The 20024-nt window shown below is 54.2% G+C and overlaps 3 protein-coding genes across 5 annotated transcripts; all 3 read left to right on the forward strand.

The window, feature by feature from the left end:
• Positions 1-5188: 5188 nt before the first annotated feature.
• On the forward strand, positions 5189-10205 carry notum1a (notum, palmitoleoyl-protein carboxylesterase a). 3 transcript variants are annotated; one of them, XM_052048279.1, is made up of 11 exons: positions 5189-5773; positions 6544-6596; positions 6693-6788; positions 7270-7330; positions 7411-7469; positions 7546-7651; positions 7721-7912; positions 8398-8495; positions 8580-8727; positions 8796-8843; positions 8919-10205. In XM_052048279.1, exons 1-11 carry the CDS (start codon positions 5403-5405, stop codon positions 9220-9222), a joined length of 1536 nt encoding a protein of 511 aa, XP_051904239.1. In that variant the 5' UTR covers positions 5189-5402; the 3' UTR covers positions 9223-10205. The 3 variants fall into 3 exon arrangements, with proteins under 3 accessions (XP_051904239.1, XP_051904240.1, XP_051904241.1); XM_052048280.1 differs by having other exon boundaries at positions 5343-5773; positions 7549-7651; XM_052048281.1 differs by lacking the exon at positions 5189-5773 and adding an exon at positions 6327-6487.
• A 913-nt stretch (positions 10206-11118) lies between these two features.
• Positions 11119-12934, forward strand: LOC127589254 (myeloid-associated differentiation marker-like protein 2). The gene has a single exon (XM_052048346.1). It carries the CDS (start codon positions 11531-11533, stop codon positions 12440-12442), a length of 912 nt encoding a protein of 303 aa, XP_051904306.1. The 5' UTR covers positions 11119-11530; the 3' UTR covers positions 12443-12934.
• A 1093-nt stretch (positions 12935-14027) lies between these two features.
• On the forward strand, positions 14028-19155 carry LOC127589216 (transcription factor MafG-like). The gene is made up of 3 exons (XM_052048273.1): positions 14028-14530; positions 16011-16082; positions 16661-19155. The coding sequence occupies exons 2-3, from the start codon at positions 16047-16049 to the stop codon at positions 17075-17077; spliced, it is 453 nt and encodes a 150-aa protein (XP_051904233.1). The 5' UTR covers positions 14028-14530; positions 16011-16046; the 3' UTR covers positions 17078-19155.
• Positions 19156-20024: the final 869 nt, after the last annotated feature.

The following is a 20024-nucleotide window of genomic DNA, read 5'->3' on the forward strand; positions in this document are numbered from 1 at the left end:
AGGCAAGCAGTGAAAATCAAAGCCAACAAGCGACTCGAGTGCGCTGCCACTCTTGCGATTGCAAGATTTTGCTCTGGCAATCAAGCAACCCATCAGCTCACTGGGAACAAGCTCTTATTTGCCTCTGTGATACGCTGGCTTTTATTTTCTCACACACACACACACAGATTTGGAAAGATCACTGTCATGTCGCGAAACCCAGAGACTAAATTGGCCTGGGGTTTTGAACGGCAGCGGGGAAAAGCGCTCCAAAAAAGCATTCCGGCAATCAAAGGCGCAAACCGCTGAGCTTCTGAAGTGTTTGGGGCACTTGAAATGAAAGGCCGCGGCAGTCATGAAGGCACTTTGGGCCCCTTTGGTGTGAAACGCACGCGGTATGGAGGAAGCGGCATCAGCAAATGCCTGATTTCACGCTGTCGGGTGAACTCCTGCCTACTGGGGGTGGGGGAATACTAGACACTTTGTATATCATCTATATCTCCACACAGATTAAAGCAAACGATAAAAATATTTAATCAAATTAAAAACGCAACCGTCATAATTAACTCTAACTCATAACTTTTTAGAAATTTCTGAATTTCCTTTGATATTTTTTGTCCCCATTTTAATGCTCTCATCAACATGGAATCATGGATCAATGTTCCATGTGCAAAATAGAAATATTTACTGAAACAACGATTTTCAATTTTATATGAACATTTTTCACTTGGAGCAGTTATTCACACATAATCTCCCACACAATATTTCTGTCTACCGACAACAGTGAAAAAAAATATTTTGCCACACAACAGCTCCTTTTAGGGATTCAAAACAGAGCAATATAAAATGATAAAGTGCACATCGAAGGTAAACTAGTAGACAGCCTAGCGTGCACTTAAGCCATGGCTGCATATTCCGTTTGCTTTTGTGAACCAGGCTATGTTGATTCTGTTGGTCCTTCTGTGGTTTTGTGTAGACATCCTTTCGGATGAGGCGTTAAAAAAAAGTCGTGTGTTTCCGGTAACCCGACCGACCGAGAATTTCTATATGGGAAAAAAACTTTACCGTCGGCATTTTTTCCCAACAACCCTCTACATTTTTGTGTTAGAGGGTTTACATCGGTGCAAACTCTCGCAATATTCAAGTTGAGCTTCAGCGCGCGTCATTTGCCGTGTCGTTGGTCAACAACATTGAAACATGGGGTACAAGAAAATTCATATACATGGGCTACAGTACTGTATATGTTGCTCTATGTGACTCGCTGTTATTTTTTTCCCCTGTCCATTTTTTTATATGTTAATTGGTCGTTCTTGGCGGATTTTCGTTTATCGCGGGTGGTCGCGGTCGGCATTCATCGCGAGAAACGAGGGATGGCCGTACATACCTTGTCACGGAGGCTCTCGCTGGCAATCCGTCGCGGTCGGGTGAACATCGCGGTCGATGCAATGCGAGTGATTTCAGCTCGAGTCGAGCTGTGGACAATGTTGACAGGCTCGCGTGCAGTAGCCGTCCACTTAGCCACGGCTTCAGCAAATCTGTTCTTCGTCGTGTTCTCCATTTTCGTCGCTTTCATTTCACGTCAGCTGTGTGCTTGGCCGTTAAGTGGGATTTCAGACTCGACGCGCTGTGATGATAGCTCAGTTTACAACTGCAAAACATCCGGGGAACTTTGCTCTTGTCGGTGGAACCTCTTTTTAAAAGTAAACTTTCCATTGCTAAACTTTTTCGGTTAAACGTTTTCGGTGCCTCGCGCCGCCGTGGCTGGCAAAACGGACGTGGGCGTGGACTCCTGCGGCGCGCTTGTTGTTTGGTTTCCGTTTTATTGAGAGAGCAACGTAAAATCCGCTGCGACGTGTGCCGCGGTAATCTCGCGAGAAAAAAAATGGAATCGCCTTAAAACTCATTTCAATGAATGTCGGTAATAACGGGCTAAACCGACAGCTCGAATACAGACATTCAATTTCAGAACGGGTGAAAACGAATGCTTGTAAAACTTGCAAAAGTGAAGAGAATTGGCAACGTCGGTGCATATTTTCTGCCAAAACAAAAATCACTTGATCAATTGGTGTAAGGTTGATCCACTTTATTTACTTTGGTGGCCCGCAAACGTTGCCTTCCTGAGCTGACTCCTCTTGGAAGCATCTTGGCCCTCATGTGTCGCACCCACACTCAGTCCGTCCTCATCAAGCGCAGTAATATTAGAAAGAGAAGATATCCTTGGTTTGTCCCATATGCCGCGCACCGAGCGCACCCTCACACCCACCGTCCGTCGCCAACATTAGTTTCGTAAAACCTTTTTTTTTTCCTGTGAGAGTGGGCTTGACCCACCTCTTGTTCTTCTCGCATCTATTTTCAAAAATAAAATCAAAAAAGACAACGCAGAGCTGAGCGTATTCCGACAGCTGCTGCCGCGGACGAAAACGGAAGGAGAGCCTCGAAGATCTTGACCCCGTGGAACAATAAAACGACAACATCAAACACTTGGCCCGACCCTCAAACCCCGGCGTCGGAATAGGCGAACGCGTGGGAAACGGCGGCGGCGTTCACTCGAAGTGAGGCGCCTTCAACAGGGGCGGGCGCACATGACAAATAAGCCTTGCGAGTTGCAATTGGACAGTCATCAAGATGGCACCGTTGTCCTTTTGGGCGCCCTCGGCATCACGAGGCACGCTAACGCAAGTGAGTCCGTTGACACCTTTTACGACTGCTGTCCCAGCGTTCCGCAGTCAAGAGGAGTCTGGAAAAGTAGGAGTTTGCTCTCCTTTCCCACATGGAAGGGCATCACGGCAAGTAACGAAGACTGCGCACATTCATCGGAACTCAGTCAGCGCATTTGGCACGATTGAGGTTCAGCCCAAAAGGACGGCCTTGCGCGGGGCCTCCGCTTTAGCGCTCGGCCGATGAAGAGAGCATTCGAAAGCTCTCGCTTTGGCGGGGCTCCTGAAGTACGTCCATAAAGCAGAAAGTTGGTGAGAATTAGCTCTGCGCCTGTCCTCCAGATGTGAGGCTGCTCACGTTGATCAAATTTGGCCTGATTCTTCAAGGGTCTTGACGTACACCAAGGAAACAATTCAGAGCGTATTCATAGGCACATGTTTGTTGGTTTGTTTGGGGGTGGGGGGAGGGGAGGGCCTACCAAAGGCTCTCTCACGTCGCGGTAAGCCGACTCGGCTCCGACGCCACAGAAACGGCCGCACGGAACGTATCAGACACGCTAACAAGCGGCAATCGTGGAGGAGGGGGAGCCGGAGGGGGGGAGGTGGAGGGGGCTACCTGTAGAAAAGCCGCGCGCGCTACCTGAAGAAAAGTCCCGCTAACCGCTAGTGAATCGATGGAATACTTTTCCATGGAAAGTGAGAGCGAGCCGCGCATCAAATCGAGTCAACCGCGAACGCAACGTCAAACGCTAAAAGCGCGCCTCACGCGCTCTCACACGCTCTCACGCACTCGCACGCGCTCGCACGCGTTGATCCAAAGCGACGAGCATCTGGCAGCCAGCCAGCCGCTCGGCGGCGAGCCGGTTAGCGTGAGAGCGCAACGTAGCGGTCGAGGTCTTTGCTCAGTGCTTTTCCTCCGATATCACAAACAGATGGACTCCGACGCACGCCACCGATGGCGGCCCATCCAAAGCAAAAGGCCTTTGTCGGCGAAAGAGTCGGCCGCCGCCGGCTGCGGTCCGGCGTCCTATTGAGCCGACGCCGTTGCGACACGAAAACAGGAAGGATCCGCTCAATGGTCCACTTGGGCCCCGTCGGCCGAGGCGCTTTTCAGCAACGGGCAAACTCTGGCTGGTCAAGAGTTTGTCGCGCCTCCAGGCGGCGCCGCGGCCGTCGCCATTCATCCAACGGCGCGCCCGCGGGTGGCCGTTCGCAAGACTTCTTGGAAGTGGGACTGCGTTCTTTGACCGAGCCACGTGAGCGGAGGCCGTCAAAGACGGAGCCGCTTTCGCAACTTGGACCGCGTCGGCGGTCGCCCTTCTTGTTTTTCTCCTTTGCAAATACTTTCTGCATCAAACGTGAGCGCTTGACGCACGGGCATCTCCGCTTTGTTCTCCCGTTGAGTCCCTCCGCCTGTTTCTGATGATTTGGCCCAGAGCTCCCCCGTCCCTTTCGAGAGGCCGATCCCTCCTCATCTCTTTGATGTAACCCGACCTCGCGGTTCCAACTCGCCGCTCTCCGGACCGATCCTCGATGACGACGGCAAACGCGCGTCAACGCGAACGGGCATGCCGAGACGGGTGATGGGGGGGGGGGGGGGCCGGTCACACGATCGCAGCCGCCGGTGCGCTCTTAAGCGGTAAAACCTGCGCATCTGCGAGTGGCGCATGCAAGAGATTGGAGATGAAAGAGCGCAGGCTTTGACTTTCACAAGAGGCCCGACGTTGGGGCAGGGGGCGCGGCGGGAGAGGGCGCGGGGGTGCGCGGAACGCGCCGCAACCACAACGGCCGGGTCACTTTCGAGCGACCCCGTTCCGGCATTGATCCCCGCCGACGAGGATGCTCCCGTTTGCCGACAAGGAACAAGACTGTCGCGGGAGCCAGTGGCGGTGGGACCGCTTCAAAGAAGGAACGCGGTCAAGCGGTTCCAGCCCCGAATTGGCAAACTGTCCTTCAGAAAACGGACGGTCGCCGAGGGGACGCTCCCCAAGTGGCGACGGAGCACCTCCGGGGAGACGCGTGCACTCTGTGCAAACCACAATTTCAGACTGCCAATGGCCTACTTCTCGATGCGCATTACAGCCCCCGTGCAATCATTTGGTCGCCGGCCAATCGCAGTGGTTGTTTTGTTTTTTTAGCCAATGACTTCAATTTGTCTTCTGTGATGGGGATGCTGTGGACGGGCCCTTTAGGAATCCATTTTGTCAGGGTTCAAAGAAAACACGCGTCCAAGATTTGGTGACGAATTTTGCTCATCTGAAGAATAACTCGCGTACTCCCACTTGATCGGTGGGTGTTGCAGAGGGGGAGTTGGTGTGTGGATCAAAGAAAAACCACTGCGATGACACCGTTCTTCCGTGAAACGGCAAAATGAGTCTTACTTTGGGCTGGGAGCATCTGACAAAGCTTTGAGTATCGTCAGCCCATCACAAATCGCTGTTGCATTTCAAGGCCAATTAAAAAAAAAACCAAACCGGAACGTCGTAGATCAAAGGAGGCATGTGTGCGCGGCGTTGAGTCCATTTGAAAAAAAGGGGGGGGGGCGGGTGGGTGTCGTCCTAGGGCGCTCCGACGTCCTCGGAGTCCTGCCCCGCCGCTGCTGATTGGCTGGACGCGCAGCCAAGGGGGGGAAGTTTGAATAAAATACAAGAGCATGGCTGGCGCCGGCGTCGAGCGCGACTAAATCGCACGGCTGATCTCCCAAAAGCGCCTTTTTTTCAATTTCCATTCGAGAAAAAAAATTTAAAAAAAGGACCGGCGTCAAGTATGAGGGGAATAAAGATGACAGCGGTCCGGGCCGCCTCGTCGCTGCTGCCGCTCGTGCTGGTCGTGATGCAGTCCGGGGCCGGGCTGTGCGCGCGGAGGTCCCGCGGCGGCCGCAACCCGCAACCGCGACGCGCGCCGCCTGCGCCGCCGCCGCCGCCGCCTCCCGCGGCGAGCGGCACCCGGGGCGACGCCGCCGAGAGCTTCCCGCTGGATTTCACCGCCGTGGAGGAGAACATGGACAACTTCATGACCCAAGTGAAGAACCTGGCGCAGTCGCTGTACCCGTGCTCGGCGCAGAAGCTGGACCACGACATGCGGCTGCACTTTGTGGACAACGCTTCGGTCACGTGCAACGACGGCAGCCCGGCCGGGTACGTAAGAAGGAAAAAGCGCCACCTGCGCCGCTCGCCTTTCTCTTCTCTCTCGCTCTTCGGTGACAATTTGGCAAGGCCTCGACTCGATGGCTGAGGTTGCGAGCGCCCCCTCCCCGAATTCCACTTCAATTTGGGCTCAACGATTGGTAAAGTCTGTTGTCCGGTGGCTTTTGTGACCTCCGCAGTGAGGCGCGGGTTTTGCCGTCCTCCGCGCGCGCGCGTCCACTTCATTGCTCGCCATCTCTTCTCCGCCCATCCCGTCCCCGCCTGCTGCCGGTCTTCCGGCTCGCTTCCCGAAAGGTTGAGGAGGTCCTTGTGCTTCCGAGCATATTTTAATTCCTCCGTTAGCAGCAGGAGCGCGCCGGAGCGGCAGATGCTCCTTTTTGTACTCGGCTCTCCGTTTGGCCGGAGCGACTAAGGCTATCTCAAATGCCAATCCGTGTGGTCATCGCCGTTGCGGCGACATCAGCGCCGAAGCTCGAAGGAAGGCGGCGGCGCCCGGACCGCTCTCGGCCGCGAGATAAGCCGTATCGCCGATCGGCTGGTCGAGGATGCGCGTATCGATCGATTTGTTTCACAAGATCGGATTGGACAAAGCGACGCCATGCCGACGTTCAAGATCAAAGTCCGAATAAGCGGCAGCGGAAATCGCGAAGGCTTTACGGCCGTCGGCGACCCAAGAGCTGGAAAGTGGACGTTTCGAACGCGCTGGTGCAAAAACGACGAGCTGGCACGTCACTGATGATGTCTTCTTGGATGTCCCTCAGGTATTACCTGAAAGAATCCAGAGGAAGCAGACGCTGGTTGATATTCCTGGAGGGTAAGTACAAAGCGGTCCAAAAAAGTCCACTTTGTATGGCGCGCGTGCGGAGGTGGTTTGGGGGAATAACGCGCTCTTTGTGCACCCTGGGCGCAGGCGGCTGGTACTGCTTCAACAAAGAGAACTGCGACAGCCGCTACGAGACCATGAGGAGGCTGATGAGCTCGTCCAAGTGGCCTCAAAGCAAAACCGGTGGGCCTCACCCGACCCGTCCCATATTTGATACTTGTTCTTCCAGGGGGCGGACGGCCGCCGCCCAGTCCCGGCGAAACCGCGGTCAACTGGCCGGAAACGCCGGCGCCTCGGACTCGCAGGTCACCGTGACCCAACGCTCGAGCGAATGAAGTGAAGCGGACGGCTTTAGCGAAGGCCGCGACGTGGTCCGAGCCAACGACAAAGCGACAACGCGTCCCTCTCATTTGAAACTGTGCGCGGAAGTTTAAATGCCGGTCGCGGCGACGGCTCCAATCCTTGTCGTTTTGCCGGCGCGACTTCCGGCTCCGTTGAAAAAGGTTTGGCGGAAATCACTGGCGCGTGCGGCGCGGGTCCGCCGCGAGAGCGCGGACGTCTCCGTCTTTCGCTAACTCTCGCCGGCGGGCTGACGGCGCCGGCCAGGGGGGAGGGGGGGTGCGCGCAATGGCTCCTGATCGGCGCGGGCCATGTGTCTGCGCAGGCACCGGCATCCTGTCTCCGCTGCCGGAGGAAAACCCTCACTGGTGGAACGCCAACATGGTGTAGGTGGACTCCCTCGCCTGCTTTCTTTCAAGTCCTTTCAAACTTGGAACTCGTCTGACTCGGAATCTTGTCGACACAGGTACGTGCCGTACTGCTCCAGCGACGCGTGGAGCGGCGCCGCCGCCAAAACGGAGCAGAGTAAGTCGTCGCTCGACGCTCGCGATGGCGGCTTTGAAGGGAAAACCCATGGCGCATATTCTTTCTCTGCCGCGAGGAGGCGGCTACGCTTTTATGGGCTCGCTGATCATTCAAGAGACGGTGAAAGCGCTGCTTCGGAAGGGACTGGACGGCGCCAAGGTTCTGCTGCTGGCCGGGAGCAGGTGCGTTGGCCGCGAGGTCGGCCCTTGCGCTCGCCCGTCTGAAGGCGTGCCATCCCGTGTGCCGCGCAGTGCCGGCGGGACCGGGGTGCTGCTGAACGTGGACCGCGTGGCGGAGCTCCTGGAGGGTCTGGGCCACGCCGGGATACACGTGCGCGGCCTGGCCGATTCCGGCTGGTTCCTGGACAACAAGCAGTACGACTTTACGGACTGCTTGGACGCGCTCAGCTGCGCTCCCACCGAGACCATCAAGAGAGGCATCAAGTAGGCAGACGCCGCTCCTATTTATGTGATGCAAGCAAACGCGGCGCTCTTCGGCCCACTCGATGCGCTGCAAAGTGGAACGCCGAACCGAGCCGCTCGCTGGCTTGGGTATCCTTTATTTGTCCCGCACTGGGGAAATTTGCAGCCCCCGGCAGCAAGAATGTAGGTAGAAAGAAGAAAGAAGGAAAAAAAACCAACAAACGGCGTTCGTTTTGCCAAATACTGATCGTGCTTCGGCCGGGTGGTGCGCCTTGTAGTCCGGACCTAAATGGACTCAAAGTGGATATTCCACCCGCACCAAAAAGTCCCCCCCCCCCCCCCAATTTTGTCGAGCCTAATATGCAGCTCACCACCCGGCTCAACCGCGTTTCTTTCTTTCGCGATGCGAGCGCGCCACCTGCTGGAGAGTTTAGGACAGCGCCACACTCGGCCGCGGCGAATCGGTCACTGATCTATCCGCACGACGTCTCTGACCTCCTCGCCAGGTACTGGGGAGGAGTGGTGCCAGAGAAATGCAGACAAGCCCACGAGGGAGAAGAGTGGAACTGCTTCTTCGGCTACCGAGTCTTTCCGTCCATCAAAAGTACGCTTCGGCCCCCGAGCAAATCAAATTCCCCGATCCGCGGGGGAGGTGGCGTGTCGCGCTTTGACATTTTGGCCGTTTTAGGCCCGGTCTTTGTGGTCCAGTGGCTGTTCGACGAGGCCCAGTTGACCGTCGACAACGTTCAGTTGACGGGACAGCCCGTGCAGGAAGGCCAGTGGCGTTACATCCAAAATCTGGGCGCGGAGCTGAGGAACACGCTCAAAGACGTGCCGTGAGTGAACGCGCTGGCTTTTTGTCGGGGACGGGACGGGGCCGATTGAAAAATGCCTTCCGTTTCAGAGCCATGTTCGCCCCGGCGTGCCTCTCGCACGAAGTCATCACGAGAAGGTGAGTGGCCGCCGCCGGCCGCCGCTAAGTCGCTTTTCTGTCGAGTTAAGAGCGCCCTCTGGCGTCGCCTTGCAGCTACTGGACAGAGGTGCAGGTCAAAGGCACTTCCTTGGCCCGGGCGCTGCACTGCTGGGACCGCAGCCTCCAGGACAACAGGAACAACAAAGCCCCGCCCAAAGGCTGCCCCGTGCATTTGATGGACAGCTGCCCGTGGCCGCACTGCAACCCCACCTGCCCCGCCGTCCGAGACCAGTTCACGGGCCAGGAAATGAACGTCATCCAGTTCCTCACGCACATGGGCTTCGACGTGCAGAAGATGGCCCGGCAGCAGGGCTTGGAGCCCGGCAAGCTCCTGGGCATGCTGAGCGGCGGCAGCTAAAGGCGCCGCCGGCGCGCCCGCAAACTCAAAGCCCCGAGCGGGGGATGCGGCCGCCGTCCGTTACCCCATACCCCCGACCGCTCCCTCCACCTTCGTCTTCCCTCTTACGACAGATTTCGCCGGCGTACCTCAAAGCGCGAACCGAACCAAACCCAATCACGCGAGCGGCCGTGGCCCGGGGAGATTGATTTGCAGACTCGGAAGATGCCCGCTACGCTTTTATTTGTACAAACGCCTTTTGGGGAATACTATTCAAGCATCGTAGCCGGAAAAGAAAACCACCGTGGAGAAATGCGGCCCGGTCCAAAATCACCGAGGCGAGACATCATCGCTCCGAACGTGGACGCGGATTGTGGCGGACGTGACCGTATGCCGCAATCTTTCTTTGTCTTTTTTATTTCGTGAGAAAATCGGCATCCTTCCCTGTCGACTGAATTGAACTAGAAAGCGCGGCTGCTCGGTACCCCCGCGGGCCCTTTGGGGTCATCGGGATGAGCCACACGCGCACGCCGCAGTGCCATTTGATCCAAAGTACCCCACTCGAGGCCCAAAGAACCCTTCGATCAATGCAAAGGGAGACAAATCTTGTGCGTTGAGGACGTTCCGAGTCTTTGTTTAGGTTCTTTCAAGTGCTCCTTGTGTCAACTACATCATCATAGAGATCATCTTTGAGGAGACGGGCAACGTTGTACGGACGCGTGTCTTCGGAAGGGCGTATTTTCCTCACACCGTCCGCAGAAGGAACGCCATTATTAAGGATATGATTATTTTTGCGGGAGAAACGTCAACTACATGGGCTATTTGCATATTTATTTTGTTGTGTAAATCATATTTATAAGTGCTATTTTTTCCCCCCGCAGAGAAGCGATTCTTTGTAAAATTGTAAATACATGGCTGGTTTGTCGCCCCCCTTCCCATGTGTTGACTGCATGTCTTTGTGTTTGACCAAAAAGAGAAGACACAATACATACGTCCAAAGTAGACATGTGTGTGTGTGTGTGTGTCTCTATCTTTTTTAGAACATGTTTGTGGATGCTTCCCCCTCACATATGTATGAATATTACAATGATCGTATCGTTAGACAGGTTGAAGGAAAAAACACCAGAGGACTTGCGGTTGTAAAAGGCGCAGGTCATAAAAGGCTTTGGTTTGAAGTTAGCGGATTGGAGCCTTTTCCAAGGTCCCAACAAAGCTCAGCGCTCGCAATTGTTGAGCTGATTGCTTATTAGCCCAAGAGTTGTTCCACCGGCATGTGACTTTCATGCAGGTTAGCACCGTGGCAGAGCTGCTCTCGTGCCACCCTGTGAGCTACCCTGTGAGCATTCGTAGCAATTCATGAAGGACCATGAAATGCACAAATATCCATTGGGTCTCCCTCCCTCCTCGAGTCTTTTTTTTTCCTTCCAGCTTTAGCCTCTAAACTCAACTACATAACTAAGCAGAGCGTAATGAGCTCGTAAACGACGTGTCCACTTTTCACTAAATCTTTGGAGCGTTCCAATTTTGTGGTTGAACAAAACAAGTTTCTGTTCAAAAGCATACTTGCAACTTGATGTTTCTTGTGCTCACAATGTGATACATATGAACAAAAACAAGGTGTCATGTCAATTGAACGTCCCGGAAGACAAATCTCACAAGTACGGGAAGTATTTTGGGTAACTACCACTCGACGTTCAACTTCCAAGCTGAAATCTGCCGGCGCTTCTGTATAATTTTATCGTGGGCTGGTTCATAATTGCCGTCCGGAACGGGCGTCTCGGCCTTTGGCCCTGTTATTACACGGCGTATAAATATCACTTGCAGCTGACTCGGCCTCCCAAGAAAGACGACTCCCCCCGCTGCCGCCTGCCACACCAGAGCCCCTATTTATAGCGCCGGCCAGGGGCACGCCCGTCCCGAGCGAGCCGCCGCCGAGCCCGTTCAGACGAAAGACAAACGCCGACCGGAGAGGACCATCGGGAGTTTTTCGACGGAGACGCCGAGCGGCTTGACCGACGGGACCGAAGAACAAGCGAAGCCGTGGCTCGGCGGGGGCTTTGCCGCATGAGCGACGCGCCCAACTGATCCAAGGAAGGCTCGCGGCGCAGGGCTGACCTTGGAATACGCCCCAGAACTTTTTCTGAAAGCCCAGCCACAAATTCCTATTTAAAGCCAAGGTAACTTGTTGTCATCGGGCGCCACTTCCTTTGACTACGCGAGGGAATGGACGGGGAAGGGTTCTCCCAAACGATGAAACGATGAGGCGCGGGCCCTTCTAATTGAGCGGCGGCTGGAAAAGGCAAGCGCCAAAGCGGCCCCCCCGCACGCGATGGACGCCCACGGCGGCCACTACCTCAACAAAGAAGCCGTGCTGTCGCCTTTAGGCGCGGCCCGAATGTGCCAGCTGCTCTTGGGCTCCAGCATCGTGGCCCTGGTGTCGCACGGCGCGGGCTACGGCGCCACCTACGGCCACTTCTGCATGTTCGCGTGGTGCTTCTGCTTTGCCGTCACGCTGGTGGTGTTCAGCCTGGACATCACGCGACTCCACGTCTGCGTGCCCCTCTCGTGGGACAACCTGACGGTGGCTTTCGCCATGCTGGCCACGCTCATGTACGTCACCGCCTCGGTGGTGTACCCCGTCTACTTCCTGGAAGCCGACTGCCCCGACGGGGGCTGCGAGGAGCGGGCCTACCGCATGGCCGTGACCGTGGTCTCCTGCGCCTCGGTCTTCCCTTACGCCGCCGAAGTGTTGATAACTCGCGCCAAGCCGGGCGCGGTGGTGGGCTACATGGCGACCGTCTCCGGTCTACTCAAGGTGGTCCAGGGATTCGTGGCCTGCATTATTTTCGGAGCGCTGGACGATTACGGCCAGTACGACAACTACGTGGCCACCGAGTACTGCGTGGCGGTGTACGCCCTGTGCTTCTCCATCACCGCGCTGGTGGTCATAGTGACCATATCGGGCAGGACGTCGTCCCTGCGCTTCCCCTTCGACCGCTTTGTTATCATCTACGCCTTTGCGGCCGTCATCCTCTACCTCAGCGCCGCGCTGGTGTGGCCCATCTTCAGCTTTGACAAGAAGTACGGCGTGACCCGTCGCCCGGAGCTCTGTCCGCGTGGAGAATGCCCCTGGGACAGCAAGCTGGTGGTGGCCGTCTTCACCGTGGTCAACCTCGTCCTTTACTTTGTTGACCTGATCTACTCGCAGAGGATTCGCTTCGTCGCCAGTGCCGCTGTCTGAATGTCCGTCCCTCCGTCCGTACTTTTTCTCATCCGCGTCTCCTCACGAGGAAAAAAAGCCATGTGGAATGTGGAAAAAAAAAGCCACGGGGGCACGGAGAGAGCGTTCAAACAGACTCCACGCGGGGAGGCCGGGGCGCGGAATCCAACGCCACGCGGGGTGTGTCGAGAGAGCTTTTTCCTGCGCTAGCTGATGCTCCGGTTGTGCCGAGTGCTTGTGTCGTGTGTTTAATAAAGCGCAGATAGCCAAGCTTCCGCTCTCGCTTCTTTGACTAATCCTCCGTCGTTGGGTTTTCCGGCGGTCGGGATGCTGCCTCTCACAGATCAGCCTGGGTATTACAAAAGACTTATCCCAGTCCTGCGTGTTTTCCATCTCTCTCTGTTGCAACGTACCTGTTTCAAGTGACCAAGTTGAATATCGGGCTTTCGCGGATGATCTGCTCACAACTCCTATTTTGGAATCAAATTTCCTGTTGAAATGTAAATTGTGGCCGGCGTCCCATTTTCAGGTCGTCACGCATTTAATCATATTCTAGTTAGTTGACATTGGATCTTGTAAGTTTCCTTGAATAAACCTGTGATTCAGTTCATTTTCGTTCCGAGGCGCCTCCTTCTTCGGGATAGCACATTGCGATGTGACTCTCCAGATTCTCGGCCTTGAGCTTGGATGAGTGCCAATGGAGGTCGACAGGACTCTCCTACGGTCGTCAAGGAAGGTCGCGCTCTAACTTGACATGTTGTCCATTGGCGGCCGCAAGGATGAGCGTCGGCTTCATAGGAGCGGGCGGGTACGCTCGGCTTCCAACGCTCATTCGGTCGTGTTGCGAACGGCGTACGGTGAGCTGATCCGAGGACGTGTTGGGGTGTCATAGCCGCCCACAGGATCACAGCCAGCTCCCCGGAAAGCCATCTCCCCGCAGTGCAGGGACTTCGGGTGGGGAAACCTTTTTCCTCTGAGATTCCTCATCGTTATTGAGTGTTTATGCTCTCAATAACGTCATTGGGCCCACGGGCGAGATAGTTGAATGGCCGGGGATCGCTGCCTGCAGAACGGGACAACCGCTCGCAGTCACTTTCATGTCGCTCGACAATTAACAGTCCTCAGTGTGCCGAACACGTTTGTGGAACATCGGAGGAAGGGCTGGCAATGAGTTCACAGGCTGTCCCCCGCCAACTGCCCGAAGACGGCTGGGAGAGGAGAAACTATTCGGATCATGGATGGATGATTAATTCCAAATCATACAATTGAAAGCCATTACTTTTTACCCCACACATAACAAAAAAAATAAATAAAATGTAAAAATGACTTAATAAAATGTGAACAGTGAGTAAAAAAGTTGGCCTACATCATTGTCCCTATTGCACGATTGTATCTCTTCAGAGCGACTCATGAATGAAGTCACGTGACAAAACGCGATGACGTCCAAACAAGAGAAAAGAAACAAGGAGCGCCAATCCGCGCCGGCTTCCAAATCACAAAGGGCAGACCTCTGAAATGTGTGTTCTTCCTGTTTCGAGAAGCAACTCGGTCAAGTGGGTCCGCCGTTTTGTGCTGAGCCTTTGTGTTTGTTTTTTTACATCGGCTGGGATTAGCCACCTATTGTCAGAGTTGCGATATTTTAGACAGCGGTGTTTGACTTTCAAAGTAAGATAGTTCGCATGTCTTTACACAAACCCTGGGCCCTCGTTTCCGCTTGTGCGGCTTGTTTAATTTTGAAAGCGGAAGTGCCTTGTTTGTGTCTCGTAAGAGTGAGGAAACGCGAGCTAATCTTTTGTGAAAAATGTCCGATTTTTTTTGTTGCTCGGTTTTGGGCACGTCGGCGCCGGGAGAGACGTGACGCCAGGAAGCGTTGGTTAGCTCCGTCATGTTTGCCAGGGGCTGGGGACGGGGGTTCCTTCCCTTGCGTACTGCTTGTTTATTCCGTAGGCGGGGGAGTTTGACACTTTGACGCGCGGAGGAGGGGGGGTGGCGGAATGTCCGAGGTGTTGGGCTAGCTTCAACACATGCGAACCTGTCGCCGCTTCATCACCGCGCCGTCAAAGGGGGATTACAGTATCCCGAAGCGGATCATTCACAAAGCCAAGCCAGGTTGGTGCTCTTTATTCTGCAGCTCGACCGAAATCACCGCTTCATATGCCGTGGCTTCATCGCTCATAATAAGAGGCATTTAAAGACAAGAAAATCGAATCATCTTTTTGTGACGAATCTGCTGCCCCATGGCCCCAAATTGCAAGACGGCGAAACAAAAAGCAGACATCTTTTGTTGTGTCGTTCTTGTCATTTCAATCTGCTGAATCATGTGAAAGGTCCGTTCGGAGAGGCAAGAAAGGGTCGATAAGAGAGCATCAAGTGCTGATGAGCATCATCACTCGGGACTTTGTCTTTCAAGCCTTCGCGCTGCAAGTGGCAATTCGGCGTCAGGCTGTTACATCTCTGTCCGAAATGCACGTTCGGCGATATTCCAAATGTCGCCACGGTCTTGACTTTTCCCCGTTTTTTTTGGTTTCTCCCTCGCTTCCTTCTTCCCTTCACTCGTGAATTCCTTAGCGCAAAGCCACTTTTCAACCTCTCTTCTTTCTCAACTCTTTCTTTGCCTCAGACCAGGCATCTCGTCTCTTTCTTTCTTCTGCGTTTCTTTCTTTCCATCATCCTTCCTTCTTTCCTCATGTCAAATCAGATTTTTTTAAAAAACATTTTTTTGTACGAGCCCAAGACGGAACGCCCCCCCCCCCCCTCCACTGCAAAGAACCAATGTTTGTTCGCCTAATCCTGGCGGTTATGCTTTTTGTCTTTCGTGATGAAATGCAATGGTTCTGTTTTTGCACGGCAGCTGCATGAGAGCTTTGTTTGCTTCATCTCCCCACAATGTTGCTCCATATTTGGACTTATTTTGTGGCATTGCAATCCAGGCGAGAGCATCGGGCCCACTTTAGCCGTCCATTTGTCTTATTTTGATGGGGCCGTTGCTCTCGTTTTCCCCCTCGTGAATGGCGGATGACATTTTCAGGCCATTAGCCTGCATGGAGGCCAGGTCACGAATGATCCGCGAGCGTTTCTCTCTTGAAGTCACCTTGGAAACTGTTGAGCATTTATAGGCCGATTGAAGTCTCCCCCCGTTCTTACTCGCCTTGCTGACTTATTTCGTCATGGCGCGTGTGCGCGGCACATTTCAAACGCTTTTGTTTTCGAAGGCGGGTGCGGGCTGGCTTTGCAATCTAACTCCCCGTTGCCGCCTTCCACGTAACGAGAATAAATGAGGGCCCGAGGAGGAGTCTGCCGTAGCCGAGTGGAGGTGTTTTGCTGGCGCAGATCAGCTCCCAAATGTATCGGAAGTGAAGAAAGGAAGATTCTCCGAGATATGGCTGTATAGGGGCTGTCCCGCATGTTTACCGAGTCTCCCCGTTGCGACACAGCCGATTCAAATGAACGGCTTCAAGCTGATGATCTGATCATTTGAATCAGGTGTGTTGCAATGGGGGAGACTTTTGGAAGCCCCCTCCCCATTCCCCGTCTGCATCGAGGGTGGTGATGAAACCGATGACGAAACGATCTTTCTTTCTTTCCGCAGAGGGTCCGGCGGCGCGGGTGGACGCGGCCCCGGGGCATGACGACTCCAAACAGGGGAAACAAGGCCTTAAAGGTACCAAGCGGCACCGGCGCGCTCTTCCGCCGGAGACCGTTCAGACTCTCCGGGAGATCTGGCTCTTCCCAAGCGTTGTCCGTCTTTCGGGGTGTGAGCGCTCGCTGAATTTTGAGGGGGCGGCGACTTTGCGCGGGTGCTGAAATATGGGCCTCGTTCCGGGTCGAGATTCCGAGTGTGGTGTGGCGCACCTCCAAAACCGTTCAATGCCTACTTTTCCAAAAGATTTCTGCGTGCGCTCTTTCCCTTTTCTCCAGCTGTATGAGAGGGCTGCGCTTGTGGAAGTGCGGGCGGGCGTTCTTTTCAGATGAGAGCAGAGAGGCCACACTGACATTGAGGAGGATGCTATTCGGGCGTTCTGGGGGGGGGGGGGGGGAGCACGGGCGCGTCAGCTCCTGGTGGCTGGTAATGTTGCGAAGGAAATGGAAACAAATGGAAACGTCGTCGCGTTCTTGTTCCGGTTCTCAAGCGCATCCGATCGCCAGCGGGCATCGCTTCTTCGCCGTAGCAAAAGTCCAGCGACTCGCGTGCGCAAGAGCGGTGAGCGCTGACGACAAATTCCCCCCCCGTTGGAGCAGGTGAAGCGGGAGCCGGGAGAAAATGGCACCGGGCTGACGGACGACGAGCTGGTGAGCGTGTCGGTGCGCGAGCTGAACCAGCACCTGCGCGGCCTGACCAAGGAGGAGATCCTGCAGCTGAAGCAGCGGCGGCGCACGCTCAAGAACCGCGGCTACGCCGCCAGCTGCCGCGTCAAGCGCGTCACGCAGAAGGAGGAGCTGGAGAAGCAGAAGGCTCGGCTGCAGCGGGAGGTGGACAAGCTGGCGGCCGAGAACGCCGGCATGAAGGCCGAGCTGGACGCGCTGCGCTCCAAGTACGAGGCGCTGCAGAGCTTGGCCAGGAACGCCGCGCGCAACCCCGCCGCCTGGGCCCCCGCCAAGGTGGCCGCCACCAGCGTCATCACCATCGTCAAATCCAAAAGCCAGGCCGGCTCGTAGGAGCGCAAAGTCGGCCCGCGCTGGCGCCGTTGTTTTCGGCTGCGGCTGTCCTTGATGTTTGTCGGAGGCGGCTCGCTTCCTTTCTCTTTCGCCACCTTTTACCATCCCAAAAGACGCCGGCTCCAGTCCGCTCAAAGAGACCTGAACCGAGACCCCCGCCCTTTCAAACGGTTCCCGGGTGTCTTCAAAACACCGACGCCAAATGGGGAAAAGAGCCCGAGAACCGCCGCCCATTTCCCAAATGAGCACTTGCCAACATGGGCCAGCTTCCCTTGGGACGCCAAGGAAAAAGCAGTCCGGCGTGAAAAGGAACAAAATCGTCTTGGTGTATAATGCTGGCTTTAGGAGGGCCCCCCCACCTCAACCTCAACTCCATTTTTTATTTTTATTTTTTAAAGAATACCTTCTGTTGTTTGTAGAAATATAAGGCGGGGGCCTCATCTCGTGTTCTGTCGCAATTGTACCAAAAGTGGCTTACCATTGAAGCTTTTCCCTCGTGAGCCTGATGTGACGTCTTCTTGAAGTGGCCCGTCTTTGGCGGTGTCGTCGAGCGTATCCGTATCAATGGCGTGCTATTTTGGAAGCCGCTAAACTTAGGTGGCGTAAACGAGGTCAGCTTCTCCTTGTGGATACCGCAACCTCCCGCGCTTCCTCTGAAATTTTGACTTCCCAAGCCAAGGAAAAGAAAAATCGCCAACGGTGGGGTTTCTTTTGTTTTTTTCTTTGATCGAGAGTCATCACTTCAGCTGCCTTGCATGTTTTGGGAGTGTGGGAGGAGGAAAGCGGAGTAGCCGGGAAAAAAGCGCGGCATTCCAAACTGCGTCCAAAGCCGTCTTTGTGACGCAACCGCCGGGGTGTGCGCAGGCCAAGCGTACGTAGCCGCAGTCGGCGTGGATAACGCGGCGTGAAAAAAGGGACCCTTAAATTTACAACAACAAAAAAAAAATCACCCCAAAAACTGTTTACAAAGTGGGAAGAAAAGCTCGTGTTGCTGCAATAAAGACAAAAAGTGTGTGGTTTTGTTTTTGTTTTTTCAAGAGGAAACACTAGTTAACTTTTGTAAGCGTTTTGCTCGCAAGCGGTCTGACCCAGGTCGTCCAACACATTTCGCCACGTCACCTGCAAAAATATGGCGAGCGCATGCCCATCTTCATTGGCTCGTTACCGCCACCAACTGATCTTGACCTTCCACCGCAAGGAAACCAATGCGAGTCGATGGCGGCCAAATGTTGCAAAGTCCACCGGTGCCAAATCCAGGCAGGCTTATCTCATCCGGAGGCGCCGTCCTCGGCCGGCACTTTCCAACGATTCAAAGACGATTGCAATCGATTGCGCTGAAACATTCGATCAAAACTCTACCGACAAAATTGTTTCGATCACGGCGGCTCTTAAAGATGCAACGCAAATCATTCGAACGTCAAAGTGATCTGCAACCAAACGGTATTTCGGAGGCAGTGATAATCGCGCGTACCACTAGAGGGAGCCACACTTTGAGCATGACTGTGGGAGTCTGTGGGCCACTTGCCATATCTTTTTGCCGCCGTCCTGTATTTTGTTTGCGTGTACGAGCGAGGTCCCCGGGACGCTACGCGGCCACCGTCTTTTTTGGAATTGCATTTTTATGTTGCGACTTTTTGGAAGACTGTCTCACGAGCTCCTATTTTCATTCTGCGGTTTATCAACGGATAATCGGAGAGAATAACTAGCGGCACTTGCGCTTCTTTTTTGGGAAACTTTGCACCCAGTTGACTGTGCCGTGATGTCGTTTTTTTCCTCTGTGCGGGGCCCCGTGTTTCAAAGTTGAACAAAAGCGAGTTCTACAAACGTGACGTACGTCGTTTTCTTTCTTTTCTGGATGGATTGTAATAACACACTGCGGTACTTTGTATGAGAACGGTCAATTGTAACTATTTATTAATCAAATTATTATTGTATCTTTTTGCAATCTGTAGATAAGTCCCGTAAATGATCCATGTTCAACTTGAGGTGTCTTCAGGTATTGCTGTACATATTGTCCGTTTGTTTATACAGCTTCTTTTGTTTTCTATAAGATCAATAAAATGTTTGGGGGGGGGGGGGGGGGGAGAGAAAAAAAAAGGACTTCTCCACATTGCTTTTGTCGCACTCGGTGACCCAGTTGCATTGCGGTCGGGCGGATTTATAGGATGGCCCCATCATTTTCCATGGCATCGTTTTTTTTCTCCTTCCATGATCCAAAAAAAGCCACCGGGCGACCCACTTCGGCGAACCTCCGCGGACGCGTTTCTGCCGAGGAAAACGCAAGAGTCATGAAGGATGTCTAGGTGAGTTTGTCCTAGATTAGCCAGTTCGTCGTCACCGCGCACCCCCTTCATGGAGTCGGTCCAAGCCTGCCCCCAACCCCATCCGGGTGCGCTCTCCATGTTGCCTTGCCAAACCATGAAGAGAGATTGGTGGCCACAAATAACAATCGTCTGTTCTTTTGTCAAAAATGTATTGCTCCAACCCTGAACACGGATGAGGGGGCGACGCGTAACCCTCAGCTTGTGCATCCTGGCCGCGTGGCTGCCAGCGGTCGAGTGACGTGCCACAGACTCACAGCGGGTCCAAGTGACAGTTTGAGCTCCCGCAAGGACCGCAGTGTTCATCTTCAACGACTTCCGCCCGCCTGCCTGACCCACTTACCCCCTCCCTTCCCAGCCCCCAACGCCGCGATTCATCCTGACAAAAATGAACCACCGTACTTTGACCAAGTTGTCGAAAGTACATGTTTGATTTCAAACGGAGGGAGTCAAAGTAAAAAGACCAAAATAATCACTCAGTCGATGGCCAAAAAGAAATGAAGATGAAGAATTGACACTCAACGAAACTGTTAGCGCGTGCAATACAGTATCATTCCAAATAGTTGTTCATTTACTTGTTCAACGACTTGGTACCAATAAAGGTCGAGTGTTAAATCGGCTCACCT

Source organism: Hippocampus zosterae, chromosome 17 (genome assembly GCF_025434085.1).
Source record: "Hippocampus zosterae strain Florida chromosome 17, ASM2543408v3, whole genome shotgun sequence".
Taxonomy (NCBI): Eukaryota; Metazoa; Chordata; class Actinopteri; order Syngnathiformes; family Syngnathidae; genus Hippocampus; species Hippocampus zosterae.